At 42.8% G+C, this 25,666-nt stretch overlaps 1 protein-coding gene across 1 annotated transcript in view; it reads left to right on the top strand.

The window, feature by feature from the left end:
• The window catches only part of LOC308676662 (uncharacterized protein), a gene marked incomplete at its 3' end in the record, with an annotated part of 269,324 nt that overhangs the window by 193,984 nt on the left and 49,674 nt on the right, over positions 1-25,666 (top strand). The window contains exons 9-10 of the mRNA XM_081342650.1: positions 298-465; positions 13,037-13,170. Of these exons, the coding sequence (XP_081198776.1) occupies positions 298-465; positions 13,037-13,170 (302 nt within the window). The remainder of the gene's footprint in view (positions 1-297; positions 466-13,036; positions 13,171-25,666) is intronic.

Below are 25,666 nucleotides of genomic sequence, written 5' to 3'. Positions count from 1 at the left end.
CTTTTTCAGACAGGTTGTTGGTGCCAAGGTTTACGACAATATCAACATCACAGTCCTTACTAGCTTGTAGAATCAATCGGTGTAGAATGGTACTTATGATGGTTCAGCCTTCTTTTAAGATTAGCATGCTTATGATACAATTCATTTTTATTTTATTGCTGTATTTTACATATGTGTGTTTTGTCATAACTTTTTGTCTTATTTGTCTCTCTGTGACAATCTGACATTGGGAAGCTATGTAAAATTATTAAAGAAACCAATAAGCACTCTTTTTTTGCCGGGTATGCTTTCTTCCAGGTCGGAGAGTATGTGCAGGTGAGAACCTTGCCAAAATGGAGCTCTTCCTCTTCTTCACCAGCCTCTTGCAGAAATTTACCTTCCAGACACCCCCAGGAACATCTAAAGATGATCTGGATCTAACACCTGCAGTTGGACTTACAACCCCTCCTATGCCCTACAAGACCTGTGCTATTCCATGTTCATAAGACACAAGGCCTTCATGACAGCCATTTCTCAGCCTTGGATAATGTGATTCTGTATGGTCTTGGCTTAAGAGGCTGTCTGAAACTGTACTATAATGATTTGCATGCACACAAAATCTAGATTCTGAGAGTGAAAAGAGTAGGGAAATCATGCTAAGTAATTTGTACTCTTATTGATTATTTTGTTTTCTTCTCTTTTATCTTTTACTATTTTTATCCTCTTTAATTTTGTTAGTTCTGCTTTTTGTTATTTAAGCAATATAGATTTTTCCACAATAATTCTACATATATATAAATGCATTTGTTCGTTACAGGTTATCAATGTTAGCAAAAACAACAATAATAATTGAAAAAGTCCAGATTCTAGACTGCTTGGCTTCCATGTTAGGCTGCGGACACAGTAGAATGTAAAACACAATCTATTTCTTGGTAAGCTAGAAAAAAGTGGGATAGTCAGCATCACCAGATAGATTTATAGCTAGCTGACAAACTACACTCATGTAGTCCTTCATAGAACTACATCTACAATCATTTATAAAGATATTAAAGTTTACTAGGCCTAAAACAGAACCTTAGAGTACCCCACTGCAAATTTGATGAGGTTCCCTTCTCCAGTTCCAACTACATGTAGTTACTTACAACTACTTAATGGAACTACATCTACATGGAGGGAGGTGAGCAGTGGGGTACCCCAAGGTTCTGTTTTAGACTCAGTAATCTTCAATACCTTTATAGAACATTTAGTTGAGAGAAGAGAAGGGGAACTCATCAGATTTGCAGATGACACCAAGCTGGCAAGAATAGCCAACAGCCCGGATGACAGGCTTATGATCCAGATAGAACCTTGACAGACCTGAACACTGGGCCCTATCTAACAAAATGAAATTCAGTCTAAATAAAAGTAAGGTTTAAAACATAGGCAAAAGAAATCAAATGTACAGGTACAAATTAGGTGAAACTTGACTCAATAGCAGTGACTGCAAGAGAGATCTTGGAGTCCTAGTAGACAATCACTTAAATACGAGCCAACAGTGTGCTGCAGCCACCAAAAAAAGCCTATGCAATCCTAGTGTCAGACCCTCAATGCATTTCTGGGTACTGCCATTCTGTTGGGAGGGGGGAGGTTCTGTGGGCTCTGAGATGTATTTCATTTGCTTTGTTCTATATTCTTTGAAGTAATGCTCTCTGGGTGTAAAAGGTGGGAGGGATGTGCCTGCAGCCCTCTGCCTTATCTCTGCTTGGATGAGGCGGGACCACAGAGGAACAGAAACCTTGGGAACTGCATTTTATTGCTCTGGTTCTCATAACAACTTCACACTTATGGACTGGCTAAAATCAAACCAGATGGTTGAACACTGGGGAGGGGTTTGAAAGGGCAGCTTTAATATGACATTTTAAACATAATAGTAAAGTTGAAAGGGACCTTGGAGGTCATCTAGTCCAACCCCCTGCTCAGGCAGGAAACCCTATACCATTTCAGACAAATGGCTGTCCAGTCTCTTCTTAAAACTTCCAGTGTTGGAGCATTCACAGCTTCTGGAGGCAGGTTGTTCCATTGGTTAATTGTTCTAACTGTCAGGAAATTTCTCCTTATTTCTAGGTTGCTTCTCTCCTTGACTAGTTTCCATCCATTGCTTCTTGTCCTCCGTTTGGGTGCTTTGGAGAATAGCTTGACTCCCTCTTCTTTGTGGCAACCCCTGAGATATTGGAACACTGCTATCATGTCACCCCTAGTCCTTCTCTTCATTAAACTAGACATACCCAATTTCAGCAGCCGTTCCTTATATGTTTTAGCCTCCAGTCCCCTAATCATCTTTGTTGCTGTTCTCTGTACTCTTTCCAGAGTCTCAACATCTTTTTTACATCGTGGTGACCAAAACTGGATGCAGTATTCCAAGTGTGGCTTTACCAAGGCATTGTAAAGTGATTCATCTTGATCTTGATTCTATCCCTCTGCTAATGCAGCCTAGCACTGTGTTGGCTTTTTTGGCAGCTGCAGTACACTGCTGGCTCATATTTAAGTGATTGTCCACTAGGCCTCCAAGATCCCTCTCACAGTTACTACTATTGAGCAAGGTACCCCCTATACTATACCTGTACATTTGGTTTGTCTTGCCTAAATGTAGAACCTTACTTTTTTCACCATTGAATTTCATTTTGGTAGATAGTGCCCAGTGTTCAAGTCAGTCCAGATCTTCCTGTATTTTAAGCCTGTCTTCTGGAATGTTGGCTATTCCTGCCAGCTTGGTGTCGTCTGCAAATTTGATGAGTTTCTCATCTATCCCTTCGTCCAAATCGTTGATGAAGATGTTGAAGAGTGTGGGAAGATGTTGCTTTTGCATGGGAAGAATTTGGATATTGCTGGGTTTGCCCCGGCTGCCATGGACACCTGGGAGATGAGCTTCGTCTTCCCCATCCAATTTCGCATCACTGGGGGGCCCTGAAAAGGGTTGAAAGTCACCCCATAGAAGCGACCAGCAAGGAGGGGCCCTTGCTGGATTGCAGGAGAGCAGTAGCTCTCCTGCTAGAGCTGGAGAATCCCTCCAAACCAGTGGATGAAAGACCGGCCATAGAAATATGGCTTGTCACTAGGCTATAGACAGCCAAAGTCACACTTACCATCTGGCAACTTCAAAGTAGCGTGGAAAGGACTGGGTGAGATCTACCTCTCTTAAATCCTAATTGCTTTTTTGTACCTATTCAAGCTGCTAAAGTACTTTCCCCCACTGTGAAGTGGGGTTTCAGCCCTCCCTCCAGACACAGCAGTGGTGTTTAAAACGTTAAAACAATAATTGGATCCTAACTGGGAATCTATTTCCTAAAATTGGTGGATTAAAAGACTCTTTATTCTCTATTTCCTATTTTTCTTCAATCTTTCTTCATTTTTATTGAAGATCTGGGTTTTTTCTTTTAACATAGAAGAAAAAACAGAAAAGATCAAAATAACTTTGGAGAGACATCTTGTGGCTAAACCTGATATCGCAATCTGTTATTGTGCCAAAGAGACCTGGCTGACAGCCCAGAAAAAAGATAAGACACCTGTAACCTTCAGAAACTCAGCTGCGCTTAGTGGATTTTTTTAATGTAAAGCCTTTTAGTTTAAGTATACTATTACAGAAGAAGATCAGGAATGGATTTTCCTCACAAAAGAAGAGAAGAATCAAACTCTTTGTTTGTTGAAAGAGATTATTCAAACCTTACTCAAAGCTGGTGATGAAATAAGAAGCTATAGAAAAAAACCAGAAGACAGCACAGACATGCAAAAGCAAACTATGACTATAATTATAGAATCATCTATGCAGGATACTACAGAAAAAAATGGAACAATTAAATATCAAGACAGAAGACTCAACTGCTCAACAAATACATACAACAGAAAATATAGAAGAGAAATTGACAAAAGGGAAAGAGGTAAAGATTTCCTACATAAAACAGAAGGAGTCTGAGGATATAAAAGGAAAACAGACAGAAGAGAAGATAAACAGGTCAAGACAAATAGGTCAAAATGGAAAACCAAGGAGAAGACCTGCTGGATCAGCTACTCCTCTTAACAAAATGGCGACTTGATGGCTTTCCCAATGCCAAATAATAGATACAACAATCCAAGGAGATCTGCTGGATGACCCAAAAGCAAGGACATGGAAGATGATTTGGCAAAGAAAGAAAGCCAGAATAAGACTGAAAAAGAATGGGGTTTTGATTTATAGATGAGATTTAAAATAGAATATACTTAAATAGATAAGATGGGTATTATGAGAACTTAAAATAGATTATATTTAAGCAGACAAGATGTGTACTTTGAATACAAGTTATTGTTATGGGTTGAAATAAAGAAAACTTTGATTAAGTAAAACGTAGAAGTATAAATACTAACAATTGAATTTGAATATTGATCAGTGTATAAAGGTCCTGTAAAGGTGATTAAGACACATATAAGCTAAAACCTTATTGATGAAAGCAATAAAAATGTTTTTAATGTCTTAAAATAGAATATACTTAAATGGATAAGTTGTGTACTTTGAATATAAGATGCTGTTATGAGTTGAGACAAAGAAAATTTTGGTTATGTAAAACTCAGAAGCTAAAATATTAACAGGTTAACTGGAATACTGATTTGTGCATAAGGGTTATGTAAAGATGATCAAGATGTATATGTTAAAACTTTATTGATGAAAGTAATAAATATGTGTTTATGTAGTAGTAAGGGGAAAATATTAGTTTTAAATATGAGATAGTAGATATAAACAGGAAGAGAGAGGAAGTATTACATGTGGAAATAAAAGAAATTTTGGTCATTAAATTTAAGATGTTAAGATACTTGAGAATTATTAGAAAATAAGAATATTATATTGCATCACTAACTTGTTGATGGAGATAGTAAGAACTTATATAGATAAGATGTGTATCCTGAATATCAAACTTTGGGAGAAATTGTGACAAAGGAGTTGGGTTCATTTAAAATTTGGAAATGATAATTATTAAACGTTAAAATCAAATATTAATGGAAAATTAAAAATGAGAAAAAATGACTAGGTCCTTGATTGTCTAAAAATTGAAAGTTAAAATAACTAAGATATATATAAACTAAAAATTACTGATAAATGTTAGAAAGTTATTTTCCATTTGATTGATAAAACAAGAATTGTATTAGTTTAAATATGAGACAGAAGATATTAAGGAAGAAAGAGAAGAAATGGTGATTGTAATAATTTGAGATCTGTACTAATGATATCTATGTGTAATAGAATTATTGTACTCAAATGCCATGTTGCTTTTCAAACATTTAAATGTGATATTAGAAAATCAGTAAAAATTTATTAAAAAAAAGAATTTAGATACTGCCTTGCTCTATTGCTATCACTAACTCTCAATAAAAGTTCCTGTTGAAACAATTCCAGTTTCAAGTGTTCTGCTTTCTTGGGAGCACTAGTTGAGGCAGGTCCTTAGACCTAGACTACATTAACAAAGGGATAGAATCAAAATCACGTTAAGTGTTAGTACTGCTTGCTAAGGTCTTGGTAAGACCACACTTGGAATACTACATCCAGTTTTGGTCACCGCAATACAAAAAAGATGTTGAGACTCTGGAAAGAGTGCAGAAAAGAGCAACAAAGATGATTAGGAGAGTGGAGGCTAAAACCAGGGCTTTTTTTCTCATAGAACGCTCAGAACGGCATTCCAGAACCTTTTTTTTTTTGCAAAAAAAAACACCACAACCCAGCTCCCTTATTAGTTTTCCTAAGCCTATTGCAGGGCTAGCAATCTTGGCTCTTTTTTATGACTCGTGGACTTCAACTCCCAGAAATCCTGAGCCAGCCATGCTGAGAGGAAAGGGAGAGGTTTCCAAGCTGAGCCATGCTGGCTCAGGAATTCTGGGAGTTGAAGTCCTTGAGTCATAAAAGAGCCTGCATTAGAGGAGGACATTAAAATTATTTACAGGATTACTTCTTTAGGAACTAAACTTTTATAATCTAAAACAGCTAATTGAGAAAAGCCAACAGGAAAGAACCTCACATTTTTCATCTGCTTCTGTCTTTTGGAAGGTAAAATTAGATAACAAAATAATCTATTTCTTATGTTAACATGTCTGCAATGAAATCAAAGGTAACAGGAAAGAAATGAGAAACATTTTTCTCAATGTAATATGTCTAATTTAGCTGATTCTAGAAAAAAATAGTATCTTTTGTACACTCTTGAAAACTATTTTGAATCTAAACAATTCTTAAGAATGAAATATTCTTAATTTAGACTTTACTTTTACTGTTTGGACTGTTGTGTGTTTTGAAAAATAGATTATTCAGAATCTAGTTATGTTGCACTTCAGTCTTTAAATAATTAACCTAGTATATACATAACAATATATGATGTTTTCCCTGGTGAGCTTAACATCAATAACAACATTTATTAAAAAGGCTAAAATAATTTCTGGGGGTAGTATCTGTATAGTAAAATTTTGGACTAGCAGTGATCATGTTACATATGTACATAAGCATAGTCAGTAGCATATGCCTTTTTAAAAATATCAAACATGCAAAGAAACAAAACTAAGTCTAAAATATCTGTATTACATCCAGAAATGCCAACTTTGCAACCAATATTTCTCATCCATAACTATAGCACCCTAAGGATACCTGCATACATGCAAATGTTTCTCTGGGATCAGTAACGCAACAGGGATTGCTTTTTCCTTCCAGTAACATATACCTAAAACCAGTTTATTGCATTTGGCAATTGTACTAAAAAAAATTCTCATTCATTTAATTTGAAATCAAGTGAAAAATTGATTTAAATTATTTTATTAAAACAAATTAATGGCAATTTTTTATAAAAAGTTGCCTCAAACAAAATGAGTTTGACATGCCTGCTCTAGATAGTTGAATGCTCCAAAATAAATTCTAGACCAGGCCTGTACATGCAGCCTACCAAGCAGCCTTGGACAGAGCACAGACTTTTTTTTTAAGTAATAAAATCACCACCACTGCCCTGAAAGTCATGTTGCCTAGTGCCTCCATCGCTTACCATAACCACAAGCTCCAACACTGTAGATGCTCCTCTAGTCACCAAATCATTGATTAGCCCACCAGCATTCGTTTGCAGACCACAAAGATTTTTAATTTATCAGTGTGGGCCTTTACTTTCTACAAGATAATAATAATAATAATAATAATAATAATAATAATAATAATAATAATAATAATAATAATAATAATAATAATAATAATAATAATAATAATAATAATAATAATAATAATGTTGGAAGGGACCTTGGAGGTCATCTAGTCGAACCCCCTGCTCAGGCAGGAAACCCTATACCATTTCAGACAAATGGCTGGCCAGTCTCTTCTTAAAAACATCCAGTGTTGGAGCATTCACCGCTTCTGGAGGCAGGTTGTTCTACTGGTTAGTTGTTCTAACTGTCAGGAAATTTCTCCTTAGTTCTAGGTTGCTTCTCTCCTTGACTAGTTTCCATCCATTGCTTCTTGTCCTGCTTTCAGGTGCTTTGGAGAATAGCTTGACTCCCTCTTCTTTGTGGCAGCCCCTGAGATATTGGAACACTGCTATCATGTCACCCTTCACCCTTCTCTTCATTAAACTACACATTCCCAATTCCAGCAACCGTTCCCTATATGTTTTAGCCTCCAGTCCCCCAATCATCTTTGTTGCTCTTCTCTGTACTCTTTCTAGAGTCTTGACATCTTTTTTACATCAAAACTGGATGCAGTATTCCAGGTATGGCCTTACCAAGGCCTTGTAAAGTAGTATTAATACTTCACATGATCTTGATTCTATCCCTCTGTTAATGCAGCCTAGCACTGTGTTGGCTTTTTTGGCAGCTGCAGCACACTGCTGGCTCATATTTAAGTGATTGTCCACTAGGACTCCGAGATCTCTCTCACAGTTACTACTATTGAGCAAGGTACCACCTATACTATACCTGTACATTTGATTTTTCCTGCCTAAATGTAGAACCTTACTTTTTTCACAATTGAATTTCATTTTGTTAGATAGTGCCCAGTGTTTGAGTCTGTCCAGATCCTCCTGTATCTTAAGCCTATCTTCTGGAGTATTGGCTATTCCTGCCAGCTTGGTGTTGTCTGCAAATTTGATGAGTTCCCCATCTATCCCCTCATCCAGATTGTTGATGAAGATTTTTTTTTATTTTTATTACATTTATATCCCGCCCTTCTCCGAAGACTCAGGGCGGCTTACAAGCTTAGCAGTAGCCTTCATTCTATGTATATGCCTGCTTGTTAGGGCTTTCACACACCCCCCAAGCGGCATTATTACAAAGTCAGCTTGTGTTGATGTTGAAGATGTTGAAGAGATCTTCTAGATTTTCCTCTTGCCTCTCCGAGTTAACTCCTTGGTCTGTCATTGAGCAAAAATTGACTTTGTAGGGAAGCATATTATCATTTGATGTATATTTAACATATGTTCTACCTTTATTTACAAATTATATAATATTTGTATGCAATCCACATGGCGAGGTTTGGGGAAACTTACAATAGAAAAAATATCTTTTTAAAATCATAAGATTAAAACATCGCCTGGCCCACACCGCCTCCGCTGCCCGCATTGCGCAGCCCTGCCATATAGAGTGGGCTCTGCTGCTCCCACAGCACCAGCCACGGCGACTCCGGCCCCAGGGAGGGGAGTCCACCGCCAACACCCTTCGCACCTGTGACTGCAGCAGCACCGCCCCCCACCCCCCCACCCCCCGCCTCCTGTGCCTGCCAAGATGAGAGTTCCGGCACCTTTTTTTTTTAGAAAAAAAGCACTGGCTAAAACATATGAAGAACAGTTGCAGAAATTAGGTATGTCTAGTCTAGTGAAAAGAAGGACTAAGGGAGACATGATAGCAGTATTCCAATATTTGAGAGGCTGCCAGAAAGAAGAGGGGGGTCAACCTATTTTTAATGTAATCAGATAAGAAGCAATGGATGGAAACTAATCAAGGAGAAAAATAAGCTAGAACTAAGGAAAAATTTCCTGACAGAACAATCAAGCTGTGGAATGGCTTGTCTTCAGAAGTTGTGGGTGTTTCATCACTGGAGGCTTTCAAGACGAGACTGGACAGCCACTTGCCCAAAATGGTATAGGCCTAAAGCCTCTGGAAAGCTATTTCTGTAAATTAACAGGCTGCATTCATTGTTTTTGCTTTCACAACACCTAGAGCCACTCAGACCTCTGATTGCAACATTGTTGCTTTTTCTTTAGGCTAAAGTTCGGGCCAGTGTGCTGGAGACTATTTATCTATTTACTTTTTACCTTTTGCTGCTTGTGCAATTTTATTTGGCTTTTCTATGTCTTAGAAGACCTTTGTTATAAACGGGGCTTTTTCCAGGGTTGTGTTTTCGCCCTACACAGATATAATTTGTCATCAGTAAAGTTGCTTATTTTAAATTGACTGGGTCTCTTTGCATTATAAAGAATCCTTTGTGCCTCAGTGTTCAGTTGAAAGTAATTTGAGTGTGGCAATTTTTCAGGGCAGTGAGTGTGTGAGTGAATGACCATAAGTTGAACCTGAGAGCACACATGTGGAACAAGGGTCTCTCAGTCCAAATATGGATGTGCCTTGGTATAAGGCCACACTTGGAATACTGCATCCAGTTTTGATCACCACGATGTAAAAAATATGTCGAGACTCTAGAAAGGGTACAGAGAAGAGCAACAAAGATGATTAGGGGCTGGAGGCGAAAACATATAAGGAACGGCTGCTGAAATTGGGTATGTCTAGTTTAATGAAGACAAGGACAAGGGGGGACATGATAGCAGTGTTCCAATATCACAGGGGTTGCCACAAAAGGGAGTCAAGCTATTTTCCAAAGCGCCCAAACGCAGGACAAGAAGCAACGGATGGAAACTAATCAAGGAGAGAAGCAACCTAAAACTCAGCAGAAACCTCCTGACAGAACAATTAACCAGTGTAACAACCTGCCTCCAGAAACTGTGAATGCTCCAACACTGGAAGTTTTTAAGAAGAGACTGGACAGCCATTTGTCTGAAATAGTATAGGGTTTCCTGCCTGAGCAGGGGCTTGGACTAGATGACCTCCAAGGTCCCTTAACATCATCATCATCATCATCATCATCATCATCATCATCATTATTATTATTATTATTATTATTATTATTATTATTATTATTATTATTATTATTATTATTATTATTATTATTATTATTATTATTATTATTATTCTGAACAAAGTTCAAATATTATGAAGTTGTGGATCCAAGACCACCAAATTATGCATTAGCCCCAAAGTTAATGGCCAGGAAAAGAGGGAGGGAGAGAAAGAAGGAGCAACAAACAAACATGTTTTTTCAGCATATAAATTTGAGGAAATGAAAAGGAACTAGTGGCAGTCATATATGAACATTTGCATACATCGCCCCCAATTTTGTGCCAACACTGTGTAATGCCAAGTGTGATGCCAATTTAAACGAAGGGTTTTAACTGTGTGGCAGCTCTCACCTACAACCTATCTCCCACTCCTCCCATTCAGATAGGCCATTGAGACCCCAGTGCCACAAGAAGGGAGAAAGTTTGTCAAAGAAACCTTTGTGGCCAAATAAGAGATTATGCAAAAAACAGAAAATACCCTTTTTTCCTACTCACAAAGTTATGGAAAATTCTTTATCTTTCAGCCAATGTGAAAATGTTGGCTCAATAATTAACTATATAATTACTCAAGAAGACACGTCTCTTTCGTTCTTGGGACCCAGTATTGCTTAATTTAAGTCCATTTGTTGGAATTCTTAACTGTATGGTGAAAAATAATTTAATCAATAATGTAATGTAGCAAAGTTTGTTCAATTATTTTTAAAATCATAAGATTAAAACATCGCCTGGCCCACACTGCCTCCGCTGCCCGCATTGCACAGCCCTGCCATATAGAGTGGGCTCTGCTGCTCCCACAGCACCAGCCACGGCGACTCCGGCCCCAGGGAGGGGAGTCCACCGCCAACACCCTTCGCACCTGTGACTGCAGCAGCACCGCCCCCCACACCCCCCCGCCTCCTGTGCCTGCCAAGATGAGAGTTCCGGCACCTTTTTTTTTTAAGAAAAAAAGCACTGGCTAAAACATATGAAGAACAGTTGCAGAAATTAGGTATGTCTAGTCTAGTGAAAAGAAGGACTAAGGGAGACATGATAGCAGTATTCCAATATTTGAGAGGCTGCCAGAAAGAAGAGGGGGGTCAACCTATTTTTAATGTAATCAGATAAGAAGCAATGGATGGAAACTAATCAAGGAGAAAAATAAGCTAGAACTAAGGAAAAATTTCCTGACAGAACAATCAAGCTGTGGAATGGCTTGTCTTCAGAAGTTGTGGGTGTTTCATCACTGGAGGCTTTCAAGACGAGACTGGACAGCCACTTGCCCAAAATGGTATAGGCCTAAAGCCTCTGGAAAGCTATTTCTGTAAATTAACAGGCTGCATTCATTGTTTTTGCTTTCACAACACCTAGAGCCACTCAGACCTCTGATTGCAACATTGTTGCTTTTTCTTTAGGCTAAAGTTCGGGCCAGTGTGCTGGAGGCTATTTATCTATTTACTTTTTACCTTTTGCTGCTTGTGCAATTTTATTTGGCTTTTCTATGTCTTAGAAGACTTTTGTTATAAACGGGGCTTTTTCCAGGGTTGTGTTTTCGCCCTACACAGATATAATTTGTCATCAGTAAAGTTGCTTATTTTAAATTGACTGGGTCTCTTTGCATTATAAAGAATCCTTTGTGCCTCAGTGTTCAGTTGAAAGTAATTTGAGTGTGGCAATTTTTCAGGGCAGTGAGTGTGTGAGTGAATGACCATAAGTTGAACCTGAGAGCACACATGTGGAACAAGGGTCTCTCAGTCCAAATATGGATGTGCCTTGGTATAAGGCCACACTTGGAATACTGCATCCAGTTTTGATCACCACGATGTAAAAAATATGTTGAGACTCTAGAAAGAGTACAGAGAAGAGCAACAAAGATGATTAGGGGACTGGAGACTAAAACATATAAGGAACGGCTGCTGAAATTGGGTATGTCTAGTTTAATGAAGAGAAGGGCAAGGGGGGACATGATAGCAGTGTTCCAATATCTCAGGGGTTGCCACAAAAGGGAGTCAAGCTATTTTCCAAAGCGCCCAAACGCAGGACAAGAAGCAACGGATGGAAACTAATTTACTAATATGGTGAAAATAATTTAATCAATAATGTAATGTAGCAAAGTTTGTTCAATTATCTGTACTGTATTCTATGAAAAGTTATAGCCAAATAACCAGAAAAAGGAAGCACAACTTGCTTAGGTTGATATCAGGTAGCTTTCCTTCATCTGATTATAGCCAATGAGCATGAGTGTTTGGAGAGCCAATCAGTTGTCATCTTGTTTTGGCAATGAGCCAATCAGATCACAGTAGGATTCAGTTATTGATGTCATGTATTGAAGCTGAGAGGAGGACATTTGTACATGTATTATGTGATCACTATAAAGTTGTTTGGGTTTGTGTTCTTTCATTTAGTGAGCTTGTAAAACGTAATAAAATTAAAGTAATGGTGGAAAGAGTTGACTGGTTGCCCAGAAAATCATGTAAAATAGTATTATTAAGTGAACAAGGCTACACTTATAAAGAAATTAGAAGAAAAATTGGCGGATACTTAAACAAAGGTGGCATTTCTACTGTACACTTTTCCCAAAAGGTTTCTACTGTACATGAAATCTGTATACAATATTGTTAACATCTGACCTAAATGTTGGATTGTTGCACAGTTCAAACAAGTTTAAATTTGTTTGCAAAGGTTTCACAGATCCTGTCCATGCAGCTCAGGTCAAACTCCAGGGGAGGAGAGAGAGACAAAACAAGGGAAAGGAGGCGGTCCCTTTTTATACAGGGCATGCCGAGGATTCAGTTGAAAGAGTAGATGGTCTACGCCTAATTCAGTCCCTTGAAATACATGCTTGTATCACTTCAGTTTGCAGAGTTCATTGTGATTGTTACTGAAAACTGATTGCTGAAAGGAAATGGATTGGACTGGAGCAATTGTAATATTATTACTCTTTATTCTTGCAGTTATGTTCCTTTTGAAAAAGGGCAGTTCCTGGGATAACAGCCGCCCCAATCTCCCCCCAGGACCCAGGACCATACCCATTTTGGGAAATCTGCACATGGTGGATCTGAAGAGGCCTTACAGAACAATGATGGAGGTAAATGATTAATAAGTACCATTCTTTACCAAAATTTGTTGAGATAACACAAAAATGTGATTAGTTGCTCAGATAAGTCTCATGTGTACGCTGATGTTTTTCAGTGTCTATGGAAATATTTTAAAAGTGAGATTTACCTGATATCTGAACAAGGGGTTGGACTAGAAAACCTCCAAGGTCCCTTCCAACAATCTTATTTATGTTATTCTGTTATATTTATGAATCCTGGAAGGATTATTACAAGAAAATCTTTTTTGTTGTTGTTAATGGATGTGTAGAAGTTGAGTCATGGCAACTGGTCTCTTTTTTTTCCATTTAAAACATTTGGCTGCTTATCCAAGTAGCTTCAAGTTGGTTGGTTGGGCGGGGGGACCTCATATACTATATATCCTCCAGGGAGTTTTCATTTCTCACCTAATCTGAATAAGCTCATTAGGACCCATCTAAGAGAAAGATTTTTGAGTAATGACCATTAATGACTCTCTACCTACTCCCCTGACTACCCTGGAGGACATATATGGGGTCCCCTTTATTAGATACTGGGTTTGTTGCTTCAATGACGAGACGAGGCAAGTGAGTTCAGCAAAGATCGTTTATTGCTTGCAGGATCTGAACTAAGAAACAGGGCTGCAGATGCAGCAATTTTTACCATGGCATCTAGACGGCGGCCAATAGGTTTAAAGCAACCTATAGCTGCCCTAGAGGCAGCCAATGGCTGTGCTGGAGACGGGTTGTCTGAGAAGCTGGGAGCCATTAACCAGCTTCCCTGCTTAAGCAACCTCCAAGCAATTAATCCACGTTGTGTTCCCTTAACAAGGCAAAGCCCAATACATTACACCCCTCCCCCCTAGAATGTACAAACATTATAACAACAAAAGGAAAATGATTTGAGCAATACAAATTTACAAAGGTACAACAATAATGTGCATTTACATGTTTCCATCCTGGCTAATACAGATGTTTCCTAGCTAGCAGCACAATAATGATACAGACACATTATAGCTTCATTATTTCAGAATAAAATCTTGTAGATATGCAGGTGGTTTGTGAACCCTTGTGGAATGCCTGTGGGCCCCAGGCACTTCCTGGCCTACCAGCTTGCCTGCCGGGCTGGGTAGATCAGTGTCTTTAAGTTCAAGTGAGTCTGGTTGACTCGGAAATCTTTGGCTGGCCCTTGCAGGTTGGCCCACCCCAGAGTCAGTTTGCTCGGCAGAGTTAGCACAGCGGCTGTAGTGTTCTGGTTGGCTTTCTCTGTCAGGGGACCCACGTTGCACTCCTGGGCTTTCTTCCCCTCCGGCCACCTCCCTGTTGCTCTGGCTGCTTGGACCCTCAGAGCCAATGGATTGCTCGGCCTGGCTGCTGGTTTGCAGTCCGTGGAAAGGACCTGTGACGAAGTCCTCACTTTGTAACTGTTCTGGAAAACGCTTCATAAGTTGATTGATATGGTGGCGGACAACTCGCCTGCCCTCTAGGCCCACTTCGTATGAGAGAGGGTCTGATGTTTTAGTAATCTTCCCTGGCACCCACAAGTTCCCATGCCCATAGTTCCTGGCCCACACCTCATCATCCACTTGCAGCCCCCTCACAGGTTTTGGGTGAGAGGCCTCAGCTGCCACCTGGTCTGGGTGCAGTCTATCCAGCTTTCTGATTTGGCGCCTCCCCCAGCGCAGCTCTGCTGGACTTTTCCCTGTTGCCATGCAAGGTGTGGAATGTTGGCAGAGCAAAAAGTCAGCCAGTCTGTGGTGCCAGTCCCCAGTCACTATACGCCTCAATGACTCCTTTGTGGTGTGAACAATACGTTTGGCTTGACCATTAGTAGATGGGTGAAACAGAGCCGATGTCGCATGCCTAATGAGGTTTGCTCTCAGAAACGCCTGAAATTCTGCCGCAGTAAATTGGGCCCCATTATCAGACACTACAACGTCCGGCATCCTGTGCGTGGCAGAGTTTCCTAAGCACCTGGAGGGTCCTAGCAGTAGTCATGTTTGCGATTGGTATAACTTCTAGCCATTTACAGTGGCTGTTGACCACTATAAGAAAGAGCTGTCCCTGAAAGGGCCCAGCGAAGTCTATATGTATCCTAGACCAGAGAGTGTGAGTCTCCTCTCACCTGTGAACTGGAGCGTGCGGCATTTCAGGCCTTGATTGCTGGCATGTATAACACCCATGCACCTGGGCCTCAATGGCTTTATCTAATCCTGGCCACCATAAATAGCTTCTTGCCAAGGCTTTCATGTGAACAATACCCAGATGACCTTCATGAAGTGATTGCAATACCCTGTCTCTTAGTGAGGTGGGAACTATGACCCTGTTCCCCCAAAGAATACAACCCTTGTGAGCTGAGAGCTCGTGTCTCCTCGTAAAATAGCTCTGAAACTCAGGACCTGGGCTTTTATCCAGCCACCCTGTGTGTACCCAAGATAGCACTCTACTTAGGGTCTTGTCTGCTGCTGTTTCTGCAGCAATGTCCCCCGTGTGGAGGGGAAACTCTGGCAAGTCCTGAATGGACAAAACACAGGCTGCTGCGGCCGGGTCTGGTTCGATTTGAGGCAGTGGAAGTCTGCTCAGGCCATCTGCATGGCCCACATCCTTGCCAGGTTTGTGAATTAGCTTAAAGGTATAAGCTGATAAAAAATGGACCATTTAAGCCTCCTAGGGGATAAAATGTGGGGTGTCTGTCTGTCTGTAGTGAATAACCCCAATAGCGGTTTATGGTCTCTGAAGACCGTGAAGTCCCTGCCATATAAATAGTCGTGGAATTTTTTTACTCCAGCAACTATAGCCTCTTTGTCAATTTGAGCATAATTACGCTCGGTGGAAAACAGTGTCCTTGAATAAAAAGCAATTGGAACTTGAGTTCCATCTCTCTCTAAGTGACTTAGGACTTCACCCACCCTGTATGGGGAAACATCACATGCTAAGCAAACTGGCTTTGACTCTTTGAAATGAGTGATAGTGGAACTAACGGACAGAAGGGACTTCAATTCCTGGAAACTCTTTTCATGAACTCTAGTCCACTTCCATGTAGCATTTTTATCCAAGAGCTGGTGTAGCAGCTCTGCCACTGCGGCCTTGTTAGGAAGGAACAAAATTTAGGAGGCCTAGGAATGCCTGCAGCAATCCTTTTGTTTTAGGGCTGGGTGCCATCTGAATGGCTTTTACTTTCAATTCAGCATGGTGGATGCCATCAGCATCAATGCGAAACCCTAAGAACTCAGTTGAGGGAACTTCAATACTGCACTTATTCTTTTTAAGCTTGAGGCCTGCTTTGTGCAGCCTTGAGCCTCCTTGCTAGCACCTCAGTGGACACACCGGTGATGAGCACGTAATCAAAATAGGGGCAAACCCCCGGAATGCCCTTGAGCATACATTCCATGATGCCCTGAAAAATGCCGGGGGCTACACTAAATTGCAGGTGCTTTATTTTAAATGCACCCCTGTGGGTTAAAATAGTCTGAGCCGCATATGTGGCCACATCAACAGGGAGCTGCTGGTAGGCCTGAGCCAAATCTAATTTTGCAAAAATGGTGCCACCCTGCAAAGATGCCAGGATGTGGCTTACTACCAGTACTGGGTATGCGTGCTGTTTGAGTGCACGGTTAATTGTGCATTTGTAATCTGCACAGAAGGGACGCGTTGGCTTAGTGGGTTAGGACGCTGAGCTTGTTGATCAGAAGGTCAGCAGTTTGGCGGGTTGAATCCCGAGTGCTGCGCAACATAGTGAGCGCCTGTTACTCGTCCCAGCTTCTGCCAACCTAGCAGTTCAAAAGCACATAAAAATGCAAGTAGAAAAATAGGGACCACTACAGTGGGAAGGTAACAGCATTCCGTGCACCTTCGGCATCTAGTCATGCCGGCCACATGTCCACAGAGACGTCCTTGGACAAGCGCTGGCTCTATGGCTTTGAAACGGAGATGAGCACTGGCCCCTAGAGTTGGAAACGACTAGCACGCATGTGCGGGGGAAGCTTTACCTTTACCTTTTAATCTGCACAGATTCTGACCTCCCCATTGGCTTTAAGTGGTGTTACGATTGGGGTCTCCCAATCACCCCCATCTACTGGCTGCAGTACACCCTGTTCAACAGGTTTATCTAGTTCAGCATCTATCTTGTGTTTAAGAGTAAATGGAACCGTACAAGGTTTAATCCTGACTTGCACTATGTTTGGATCTAGTTTAAATGCTATTGGTGGGCCTGTGTATGTCCCCAGAGCTGAATCAAACACATCTACAAATTCCTCGCATACTGTCGCTAGACTCGTAACTTGTGTCCGGTTGATCCCAGTTACCTGGATGCCTAGTGCATCAAACCAATCAAGCCTGATCAGGCTCGTTCGCTGACCCCCTACTACGACAACATCCAGGAGCCCCCAAAACCCCTTAAATTTAATGGCTAGTGTGGCCTCACCCTTGACTGCGACTCTGGCATTCTGAAAATCAGTTAGTACAATATCAGATGGCCTCAGCTTGGCCCATCTTTTACTGCGACTACAAACGAAATTAAATGTTTCAAGGGAAATAATAGAAATGGCGGACCCCGTGTCCAGCTCCATCTTGCAGGGGACCCCTTGCAGCTTCACCTGAAGTCTATACTTTGGCTTAATTGGACGGCGAGCCCTGTTACGGCAAATGCTTTTGTGGCTGGAGCAAAACCCCATGCTATATGGTCCCGGGGCCCCGGTACCTCTCCTGGTCAGAGCTTCCGACTGGCGATTCGATAGCCAGTCCCTCTGGTGACCTCTGCAGACAGATGCTATGTGGCCCATCTTTCCGCAGGCCCGGCACATGGCTGTCAGGAACCTACAGTCCAAGCGTTGGTGGCAGCCGCCACAACCTGGGCATCTAAGTAAGGGATCTGCCCCATGTTGCTTGTCGCTGCGACGCTATTGGTTGTGGTGTCTGTGTAGCTTGTTGACTTCTGTGTCTTCTTCGGATCCTTCTGTGTGTTTGGCATCCTTGTGTAGTTTTGGCGGGCCGCATGGCTCGTACGGCCCCGCCGGCAGCTTCGTCCGCCATGACTTCCTTCAGCGTGTCTGGGAATGACAGAGTCTCTTTTGCAAAGAGCTTTTGCTGTAGCTCTCAGTTTCGGAGACCGCAGACAAACTGGTCTCATAGCCTCTCCTCGATGTTGGAGAACTGGCACAGGTGTGTGGCCTGCCTCAAGGCCGCAATGAACTCGGATGCAGTTTCACCTGGTTGCTGGACTCTGCTCAAATGCATAGCGCCAAGCAATTACCAACAGCTTGGGCTAAAAGTGGTCTCCGAGCTTCTTCTTCAAGTCCGCAAATTATATGGACTCCAATGGCGTTGGCACGAACAGGTTCTCCGCTATGTCGAACGTTGCTGGGCCACACACACAGAGGAGCGTGGCAGCCTTCAGTCCGTCCTCAGCGACCTGGTTCACTTGAAGGTAATTCTTGACCCTAGACAGGTACGAGGACCACCCTTCTGGCTTAGTTATGTTGAATTCTTCCAGCTTTCTGACCTTGGCCATTTCTGCTGGTCTTTGTGGATGGTGCTCGGCGTCTTCGAATCCTGCTCCTCCGTTGCCCAGGGACTGGTCCATTGGGTGTGTGGTTGCTAGCATGGCTGTGCTAGTCGACTGTAGGGGGGGAATTGCTTTCCCCGCCAGGTGTGCGCTGCCTCTCCCCTAGTGACTCTTCAGCTCAGTTGGAGGAGCAGGATCCCACCTTCGTCGCCAGTATTAGATACTGGGTTCATTGCTTCAATGACGAGACTGTATTATATGTGTATAGTTCATTAAGCGTTTCATAACTTAAGGTTAAGTGCGCTGACAGCCGGCCATGAGGTAAAGCGTTTGACAGCCGAGCACGAGGGAGTTTTGACAGCTGTCAAAACTCCCGACTTACGCAGGCGCACTGGATGACAGCTCGCGGCTGTCAAAGCAACACATGCCGCCAGCACGAGGAGCCGAGCTGTCAGGCGTTCCGCTGAGCTGATTGGAGGAGAAGCGAAGCGGGAAAAAGACCGGCCGGTGATTGGACCAGACGACCAGCGCCAGACTATAAAAAGCCGAAAGGCTCCTGTTATTGTTCGCTCTGTTCTAATAAATCTGTTAACGTTACCAGCTGTCTTGAGTGGTCTGTTCCAGCCACTTCACTGGCGACGAAGGTGGGATCCGCTTCCAGAGCTGAAGTCACGGCCAGGAAGAGTCCTTGGCCGGCAGAGCGAGTCACTGGAAGTTTTCACTTCCACAGCGAAGCGGACCACCGAACCCAGACAGCATGGCAAATTTCGGACGAGTGAGGGAATTCGACACTCACCACCCCGAGCGATGGGAGTCGCATCTGGGGCAGGTCGAGGGGTTCCTCCTCGTCAGCAAAATAACAGATGACAGAGCCAAAGCAGCAGCACTTCTATACATCAGCGGTCCACCCGTCTACGATGCTGCTGTCGGGCTATTCAGCCCCGTACCGATCAGAGAGGTTCCATATTCCGAACTCGTCGACCGGCTCAGCAAGCACTACATGCCGGCCCGCTCAGAACTGTACTGGCGGGTACAGTTCGCTCAGCGAAGGCAGCGGCCGGATGAAGCCGCAAACGACTTCATCGCGGGAGTCCGACACGCTGCGCGGAGCTGCAACTTCCCAGACTTAGAAGACCGGATCCGGGACCAAGTGGTCATCGGCCTGAGAGACGAACGCCTCAAGAAAAAAATCACATCAAAGCCGGAGATGACACTCGCCGAGGTCTCCCGAGAGATCTTGGCGTATGAAGATAACCACAAGAAGTCCCTCAACCGAACAGCAATGGAACCTCAAGGCAGCGTCCATCAGGACGAAGCATCTTTCAGCGACGAAGAGTCCATAGATCTGACAGACACCGACGCGATACAACGCCGAATGGAGAGAAGGCAATATAGACGAAGTGACAACAATGAGCGTCCCAAACCAAGAAACTTCACCTCAGCTCTAAGAGAACAACGGAACTCCTGCGCCAGCTGTGGGGGCAACCATGCCCGGGCAAATTGCCGGTTCCGGAGTGCTAAATGCCATAATTGCGGCAAGACCGGCCACATTAAACCCGTCTGCAGAGGCCGTCCCCGTGACAACCTGCATGAAGTGGAGGCGACCCCCCCAGGTACGATCACCCACCGAGCCAGTAAGGGGAAGCCCCCAGAGGTATTAGTGGAGACAGTAGGGGAGGTGCACAACTTGAGCCCTAAGGTAAAAATTAAAACTAAGCTACAGGGAGTTTTTTGTGACATGGAGGTGGACTCAGGTTCAGCGGTAACCCTAATTTCGTTAAAAACGTTTAGGGAAATCTGCAGGCGCAGTAAAAAAAACAATACCGTTAGAAACCCCACAGGTTCAGTTAGCAGACTACCAGAAAACACCGATCCAACTTAAAGGCAAGGCTAGGGTCTGGGTAGAGTACAAAAAGTTCAAGGGACCTCTAGAAGTATTAGTCACCCAAGGGGATCGCACTAATCTAATAGGGTTAAACTGGTTCAGCCCCTTAGGAATTGCCATTACCGGCGTCAATGCAGTACAAACTTCAAACCTCGAGGCCGTCTGCAGAAAATATGCAGACGTTTTTGACGGTTCCTTAGGTAAATATACAGGCCCTCCCATCGCTCTTAACTTAAACCCCGCCATACAACCTATCAAAATTAGGGCCAGGAGGGTTCCCTTCGCTCTCAAACAAAAAATTGACGACAAACTGGAAGCCATTCAAGCAGCCCCCAGCCCCAAAAACAAACAGGAACTACAGGCGTTTTTAGGACTATTAAATTTTTATCACGCCTTCCTTCCCCACAAGGCTACCATTGCAGAGCCGCTGCATAGGTTATTAGACAAGGGAAGCCCCTGGACCTGGGCAAAAGTGCATGAGAATAGTTTTCAGTCACTTAAGGCCATCATTTGTAAAAGCTCCACTATCACCTTATTCCAGGAGGACGCCCCTATCTGCATCGCGTGCGATGCGTCCCCATACGGAATAGGAGCCGTCTTGAGCCACCTGGACCAGGACGACACTCAAAGACCCATCGCATTTTATTCCCGGACCCTAACTAAAACAGAAAGAAATTATGCTCAAATTGATAGGGAAGCTTTAGCCATCGTCGCCGGGGTTAAAAAATTTCATGACTATCTGTATGGCAGACCCTTCACTATATTCACTGATCACAAACCCCTATTAGGCATATTCACCTGGGACAAAACTACCCCACAAATATTGTCTCCGAGAATCCTACGCTGGTCAACCTTTTTATCAGCATACTCCTACAAATTAGTATACAAGCCAGGCAGGGAACTAGGACATGCAGACTGTCTAAGCAGGCTCCCTATACAACGCCACGACCCAGATCCAGCCCCCGCCGGCAACGTATTGGCTATCAATGAATTACCAGAATTCCCCCTAACAGCAAAAATCATTGCTGATAACTCAGCAAAAGATAAAACACTCAGCAGGGTCCTGCAATGGGTCACAACAGGATGGCCACACAAATGCCCAGAGGAAACGTTCCGCCCTTTTTTTTCAAAACAACTAGAACTAACCTCCCACTTAGGCTGCCTACTATGGGGAAATAGAGTGGTGATACCACACATAAACATACAGCAAACGTTAAAAACCCTGCACGAAGGGCACCCGGGGATGGTAAAAATGAAGCTACTTGCCAGAAGTTATGTATGGTGGCCAGGAATCGATAAGGACATAGAACAACACGTAGGGGGATGCTATACTTGTCAATTAACGAGAAGCGAACCACCCCAGGCCCCAGTCCATAAATGGGAAACAACAAAAAACCCATGGTCCCGTATCCACCTAGATTTTGCGGGACCAATCCATGGGCAGAATTTCTTAATAATTGTAGATAGCTTTTCTAAATGGCTCGAGGTGATACCCCTAAATAAAATAACAACATACTCCACTATACAAGCACTTAGAAAAGTTTTCGCAACCCATGGCCTCCCAGACGTCATAGTTTCAGATAACGGGCCACAATTCACCTCTCGTGAATTTCAGATGTTCGCTTCGAGGAACTGTATTAGACTAGTGACGTCAGCGCCCTTCCACCCATCGTCCAATGGCATGGCAGAAATTATGGTGAGGTCAACTAAAGAGGCACTTAAAAAATTCATAAAAGGGAACTGGCACCGACGCCTCAGCCAATTCCTCCTTGCCCAACACACCACACCCGGCACCACCACAGGAAAATCACCAGCGGAGCTACGATGGGGAAGGAGGCTAATAACGAGATTAGACAGACTGCATCCTGATAGAACCACTAATGACCAAGAACTTCCACTACCCGCACCGCGAACCTTCACCCCAGGCCAAATCATCTGGGCACGAAATTACACAGGCAACCAAAAATGGATTCAAGGGGTCATAATAAAGCAAACCGGACCCATCTCATACTTAATTCATTCAGACACACATGGCCAACTACGGCGACATGTAGACCAACTACGAATCCGCAAGCCACAAAACACACCCCCACCATCTCAGCAACCCCCTTTACCCCCCTTCATACCAAGTATTCCGCCAACCGATGAGCCCCAGCCACAACAACCGCAGGAAGAAGGAGAACTCGGAAATGAGGCTATCCCACGACGGTCCAGCCGATTGAGGAAACCACCAGGTTACTTACAGGACTATGAATGGGAAGGAAGCAACAAACAAACACACGGGGGTGGAAACGATCCTGGGGAAGGGTAAGGGGTGTATTATATGTGTATAGTTCATTAAGCGTTTCATAACTTAAGGTTAAGTGCGCTGACAGCCGGCCATGAGGTAAAGCGTTTGACAGCCGAGCACGAGGGAGTTTTGACAGCTGTCAAAACTCCCGACTTACGCAGGCGCACTGGATGACAGCTCGCGGCTGTCAAAGCAACACATGCCGCCAGCACGAGGAGCCGAGCTGTCAGGCGTTCCGCTGAGCTGATTGGAGGAGAAGCGAAGCGGGAAAAAGACCGGCCGGTGATTGGACCAGACGACCAGCGCCAGACTATAAAAAGCCGAAAGGCTCCTGTTATTGTTCGCTCTGTTCTAATAAATCTGTTAACGTTACCAGCTGTCTTGAGTGGTCTGTTCCAGCCACTTCAGAGACGAGGCGAGTGAGTTCAGCAAAGATCATTGTTTATTGCTTACAGGATCTGAACTGAGAAACAGGGCTGCAAATGCAGCAATTTATACCATGGCCTCTAGGTGACGGCCAATAGGTTTAAAGCAACCTATTGCCGCCGTAGAGGCAGCCAATGGCAGCACTGGAGACGGGTTGTCTGAGGAGCTGGGAGCCATTAGCCAGCTTCCCTTCTTAAGCAACCTTCCAGCAATTAACCCACATGGTGTTCCCTTAACACGACAAAGCCCAATACATTACACCCTTCCCCGACTTGCTCAGACTGAACAAGCTACTTGGATAAGCAGCCAAACATTTCAAAACAAAAAAGAAAAGAAGTCCAGGTGCCATGATTAAACTTTCAGACCACTCTACCTGGATGACTGTGAATTTTCACTGACATTTGTTAATAGATATAAAATTTTGTGATTGTTCATTCAGATTTGCAGAGCTGTTTCAAAACCCACGAAATACACTGCTAAGCTGAATGGTTTCATATAAGTTCTTAGAGGCACTCCTATGTTTTAAGCAGAGTTCTAAGTAATTAAAATACTTTCTGCAGGGAGCAGCATTAAATGCAAGATTTTCTTACAGCTTTTTAAGAAGAGGAGTGGGCTATTTTTCCTGATTTCCAGAGTCATTTATGAAAATATATTTTAATTTCTTTCCTTAAGGAATTCCCATGACCGTCTTCAGAAACAAGAGGCACAATTGGAAGTTTCTGTATAATCCTTTCAACAACTGGATAGAGTCTCTTTTAACTAAAATTCAACTGTATATCCAGCACTAAAGGCTTCAAGGCAGCTGTGCAAAATGCTGGAATATATCTCTTGCACAGGCTTCATCTTCATACAGAGTCCTACATAGTTAATCCCTTTATGAAAATGTTTATGAGAAAAATTTATCAGTTTGACATGGTTATTTGGTGTGCAAGAACCCTCTTATTACATAAGGGTCATTTTGATTGTACACACACATACAAACATACATACAAACAAACACAATGTAGTAAATGAAAATTAAAAATCATAAAAATACATAATGTTGTTGTTAGCTGCGAAGTCGTGTCCGACCCATGGACAATGTTCCTCCAGGCCTTCCTATCCTCTACCATCTTCTGGAGTCCATTTAAGCTCACACCTACTGCATCAGTGACTCCATCCAGCCACCTCTTTCTCTGTCATCCCTCTTGCCCTCAATCTTTCCCAGCATGAGGCTCTTCTCCAGTGAGTCCTTCCTTCTCATTAGGTGGCCAAAGTATTTGAGTTTTAGCTTCAGGATCTGGCCTTCTAAAAAGCAGTCAGGGTTGATTTCCTCTAGGACTGACCGGTTTGATTGCCTTGCAGTCCAAGGGATTCACAGGAGTCTTCTCCAACACCATAGTTCAAAGGCCTCAATTCTTTGGTGCTCAGCCTTTCTTATGGTCCAACTTTCACTGCCATACATTGCAACTGGGAAGACTATACGCCTTGACTATACGCACTTTTGTTGACAGGGTGATGTTTCTGCTTTTTAGTGTGCTGTCTAGATTTGCCATGGCTTTCCTCCCCAGGAGCAAGGGTCTTTTAATTTCTTGGCTGCAGTCCCCCTCTGCGGTAATCTTATAACCCAGGAAAATAAAATCTGTCACTACCTCCATTTCTTCCCCATCTATTTGCCAGGAATTGAGAGGGCCGGATGCCATGATCTTGGTTTTCTTAATGTTAAGTTTCAACCCAACTTTTGCACTCTCCTTCTTCACCCACAACAAGAGGCTCTTTAGTTCCTCTTCACTTTCTGCCATTAGAGTGGTATCATCTGCATATCTTAGGTTGTTGATATTTCTCCCAGCAATCCTAATTCCAACTTTTGATTCATCTAGCCCTGCCTTTCTCATGATGTGCTCTGCATATAAGTTAAATAGGCAGGGCAACAGTATACAGCCTTGCCGGACTCCTTTCCCAATTTTGAACCAATCAGTGGTTCAGTGTCCAGTTCTCACTGTTGCTTCTTGGCCCCCATATAGGTTTCTCAAGAGACAAATAAGATGGTCTGGTACGCCCATCTCTTTAAGAACTTGCCACAGTTTGTTGTGATCCACACAATCAAAAGCTTTAGCATAGTCAATGAAGCAGAAGTAGATGTTTTTCTGGAACTCTCTAGCTTTCTCCATGAAACAGTGTATGTTGGCAATTTGATCTCTAGTTCCTCTGCCTCTTCTAAATCCTGCCTGTACTTCTGGTAGTTCTCGATCCACATACTGCTGGAGTCTAGCTTGTAGGATTTTAAGCATAACTTTACTAGCATGAGAAATGAGTGCAATGGTGTGGTAGTTTGAACATTCTTTGGCACTGCCTTTCTTTGGAATTGGAATGTAAACTGATCTTTTCCAATCCTGTGGCCACTGTTGAGTTTTCCAAATTTGCTGGC

Source organism: Vipera berus, assembly GCF_964194415.1.
Source record: "Vipera berus genome assembly, chromosome: 1".
NCBI lineage: Eukaryota > Metazoa > Chordata > Lepidosauria > Squamata > Viperidae > Vipera > Vipera berus.
Note: the sequence above shows the minus strand (reverse complement) of the source record. Positions and strands in the feature narration are given on the sequence as shown.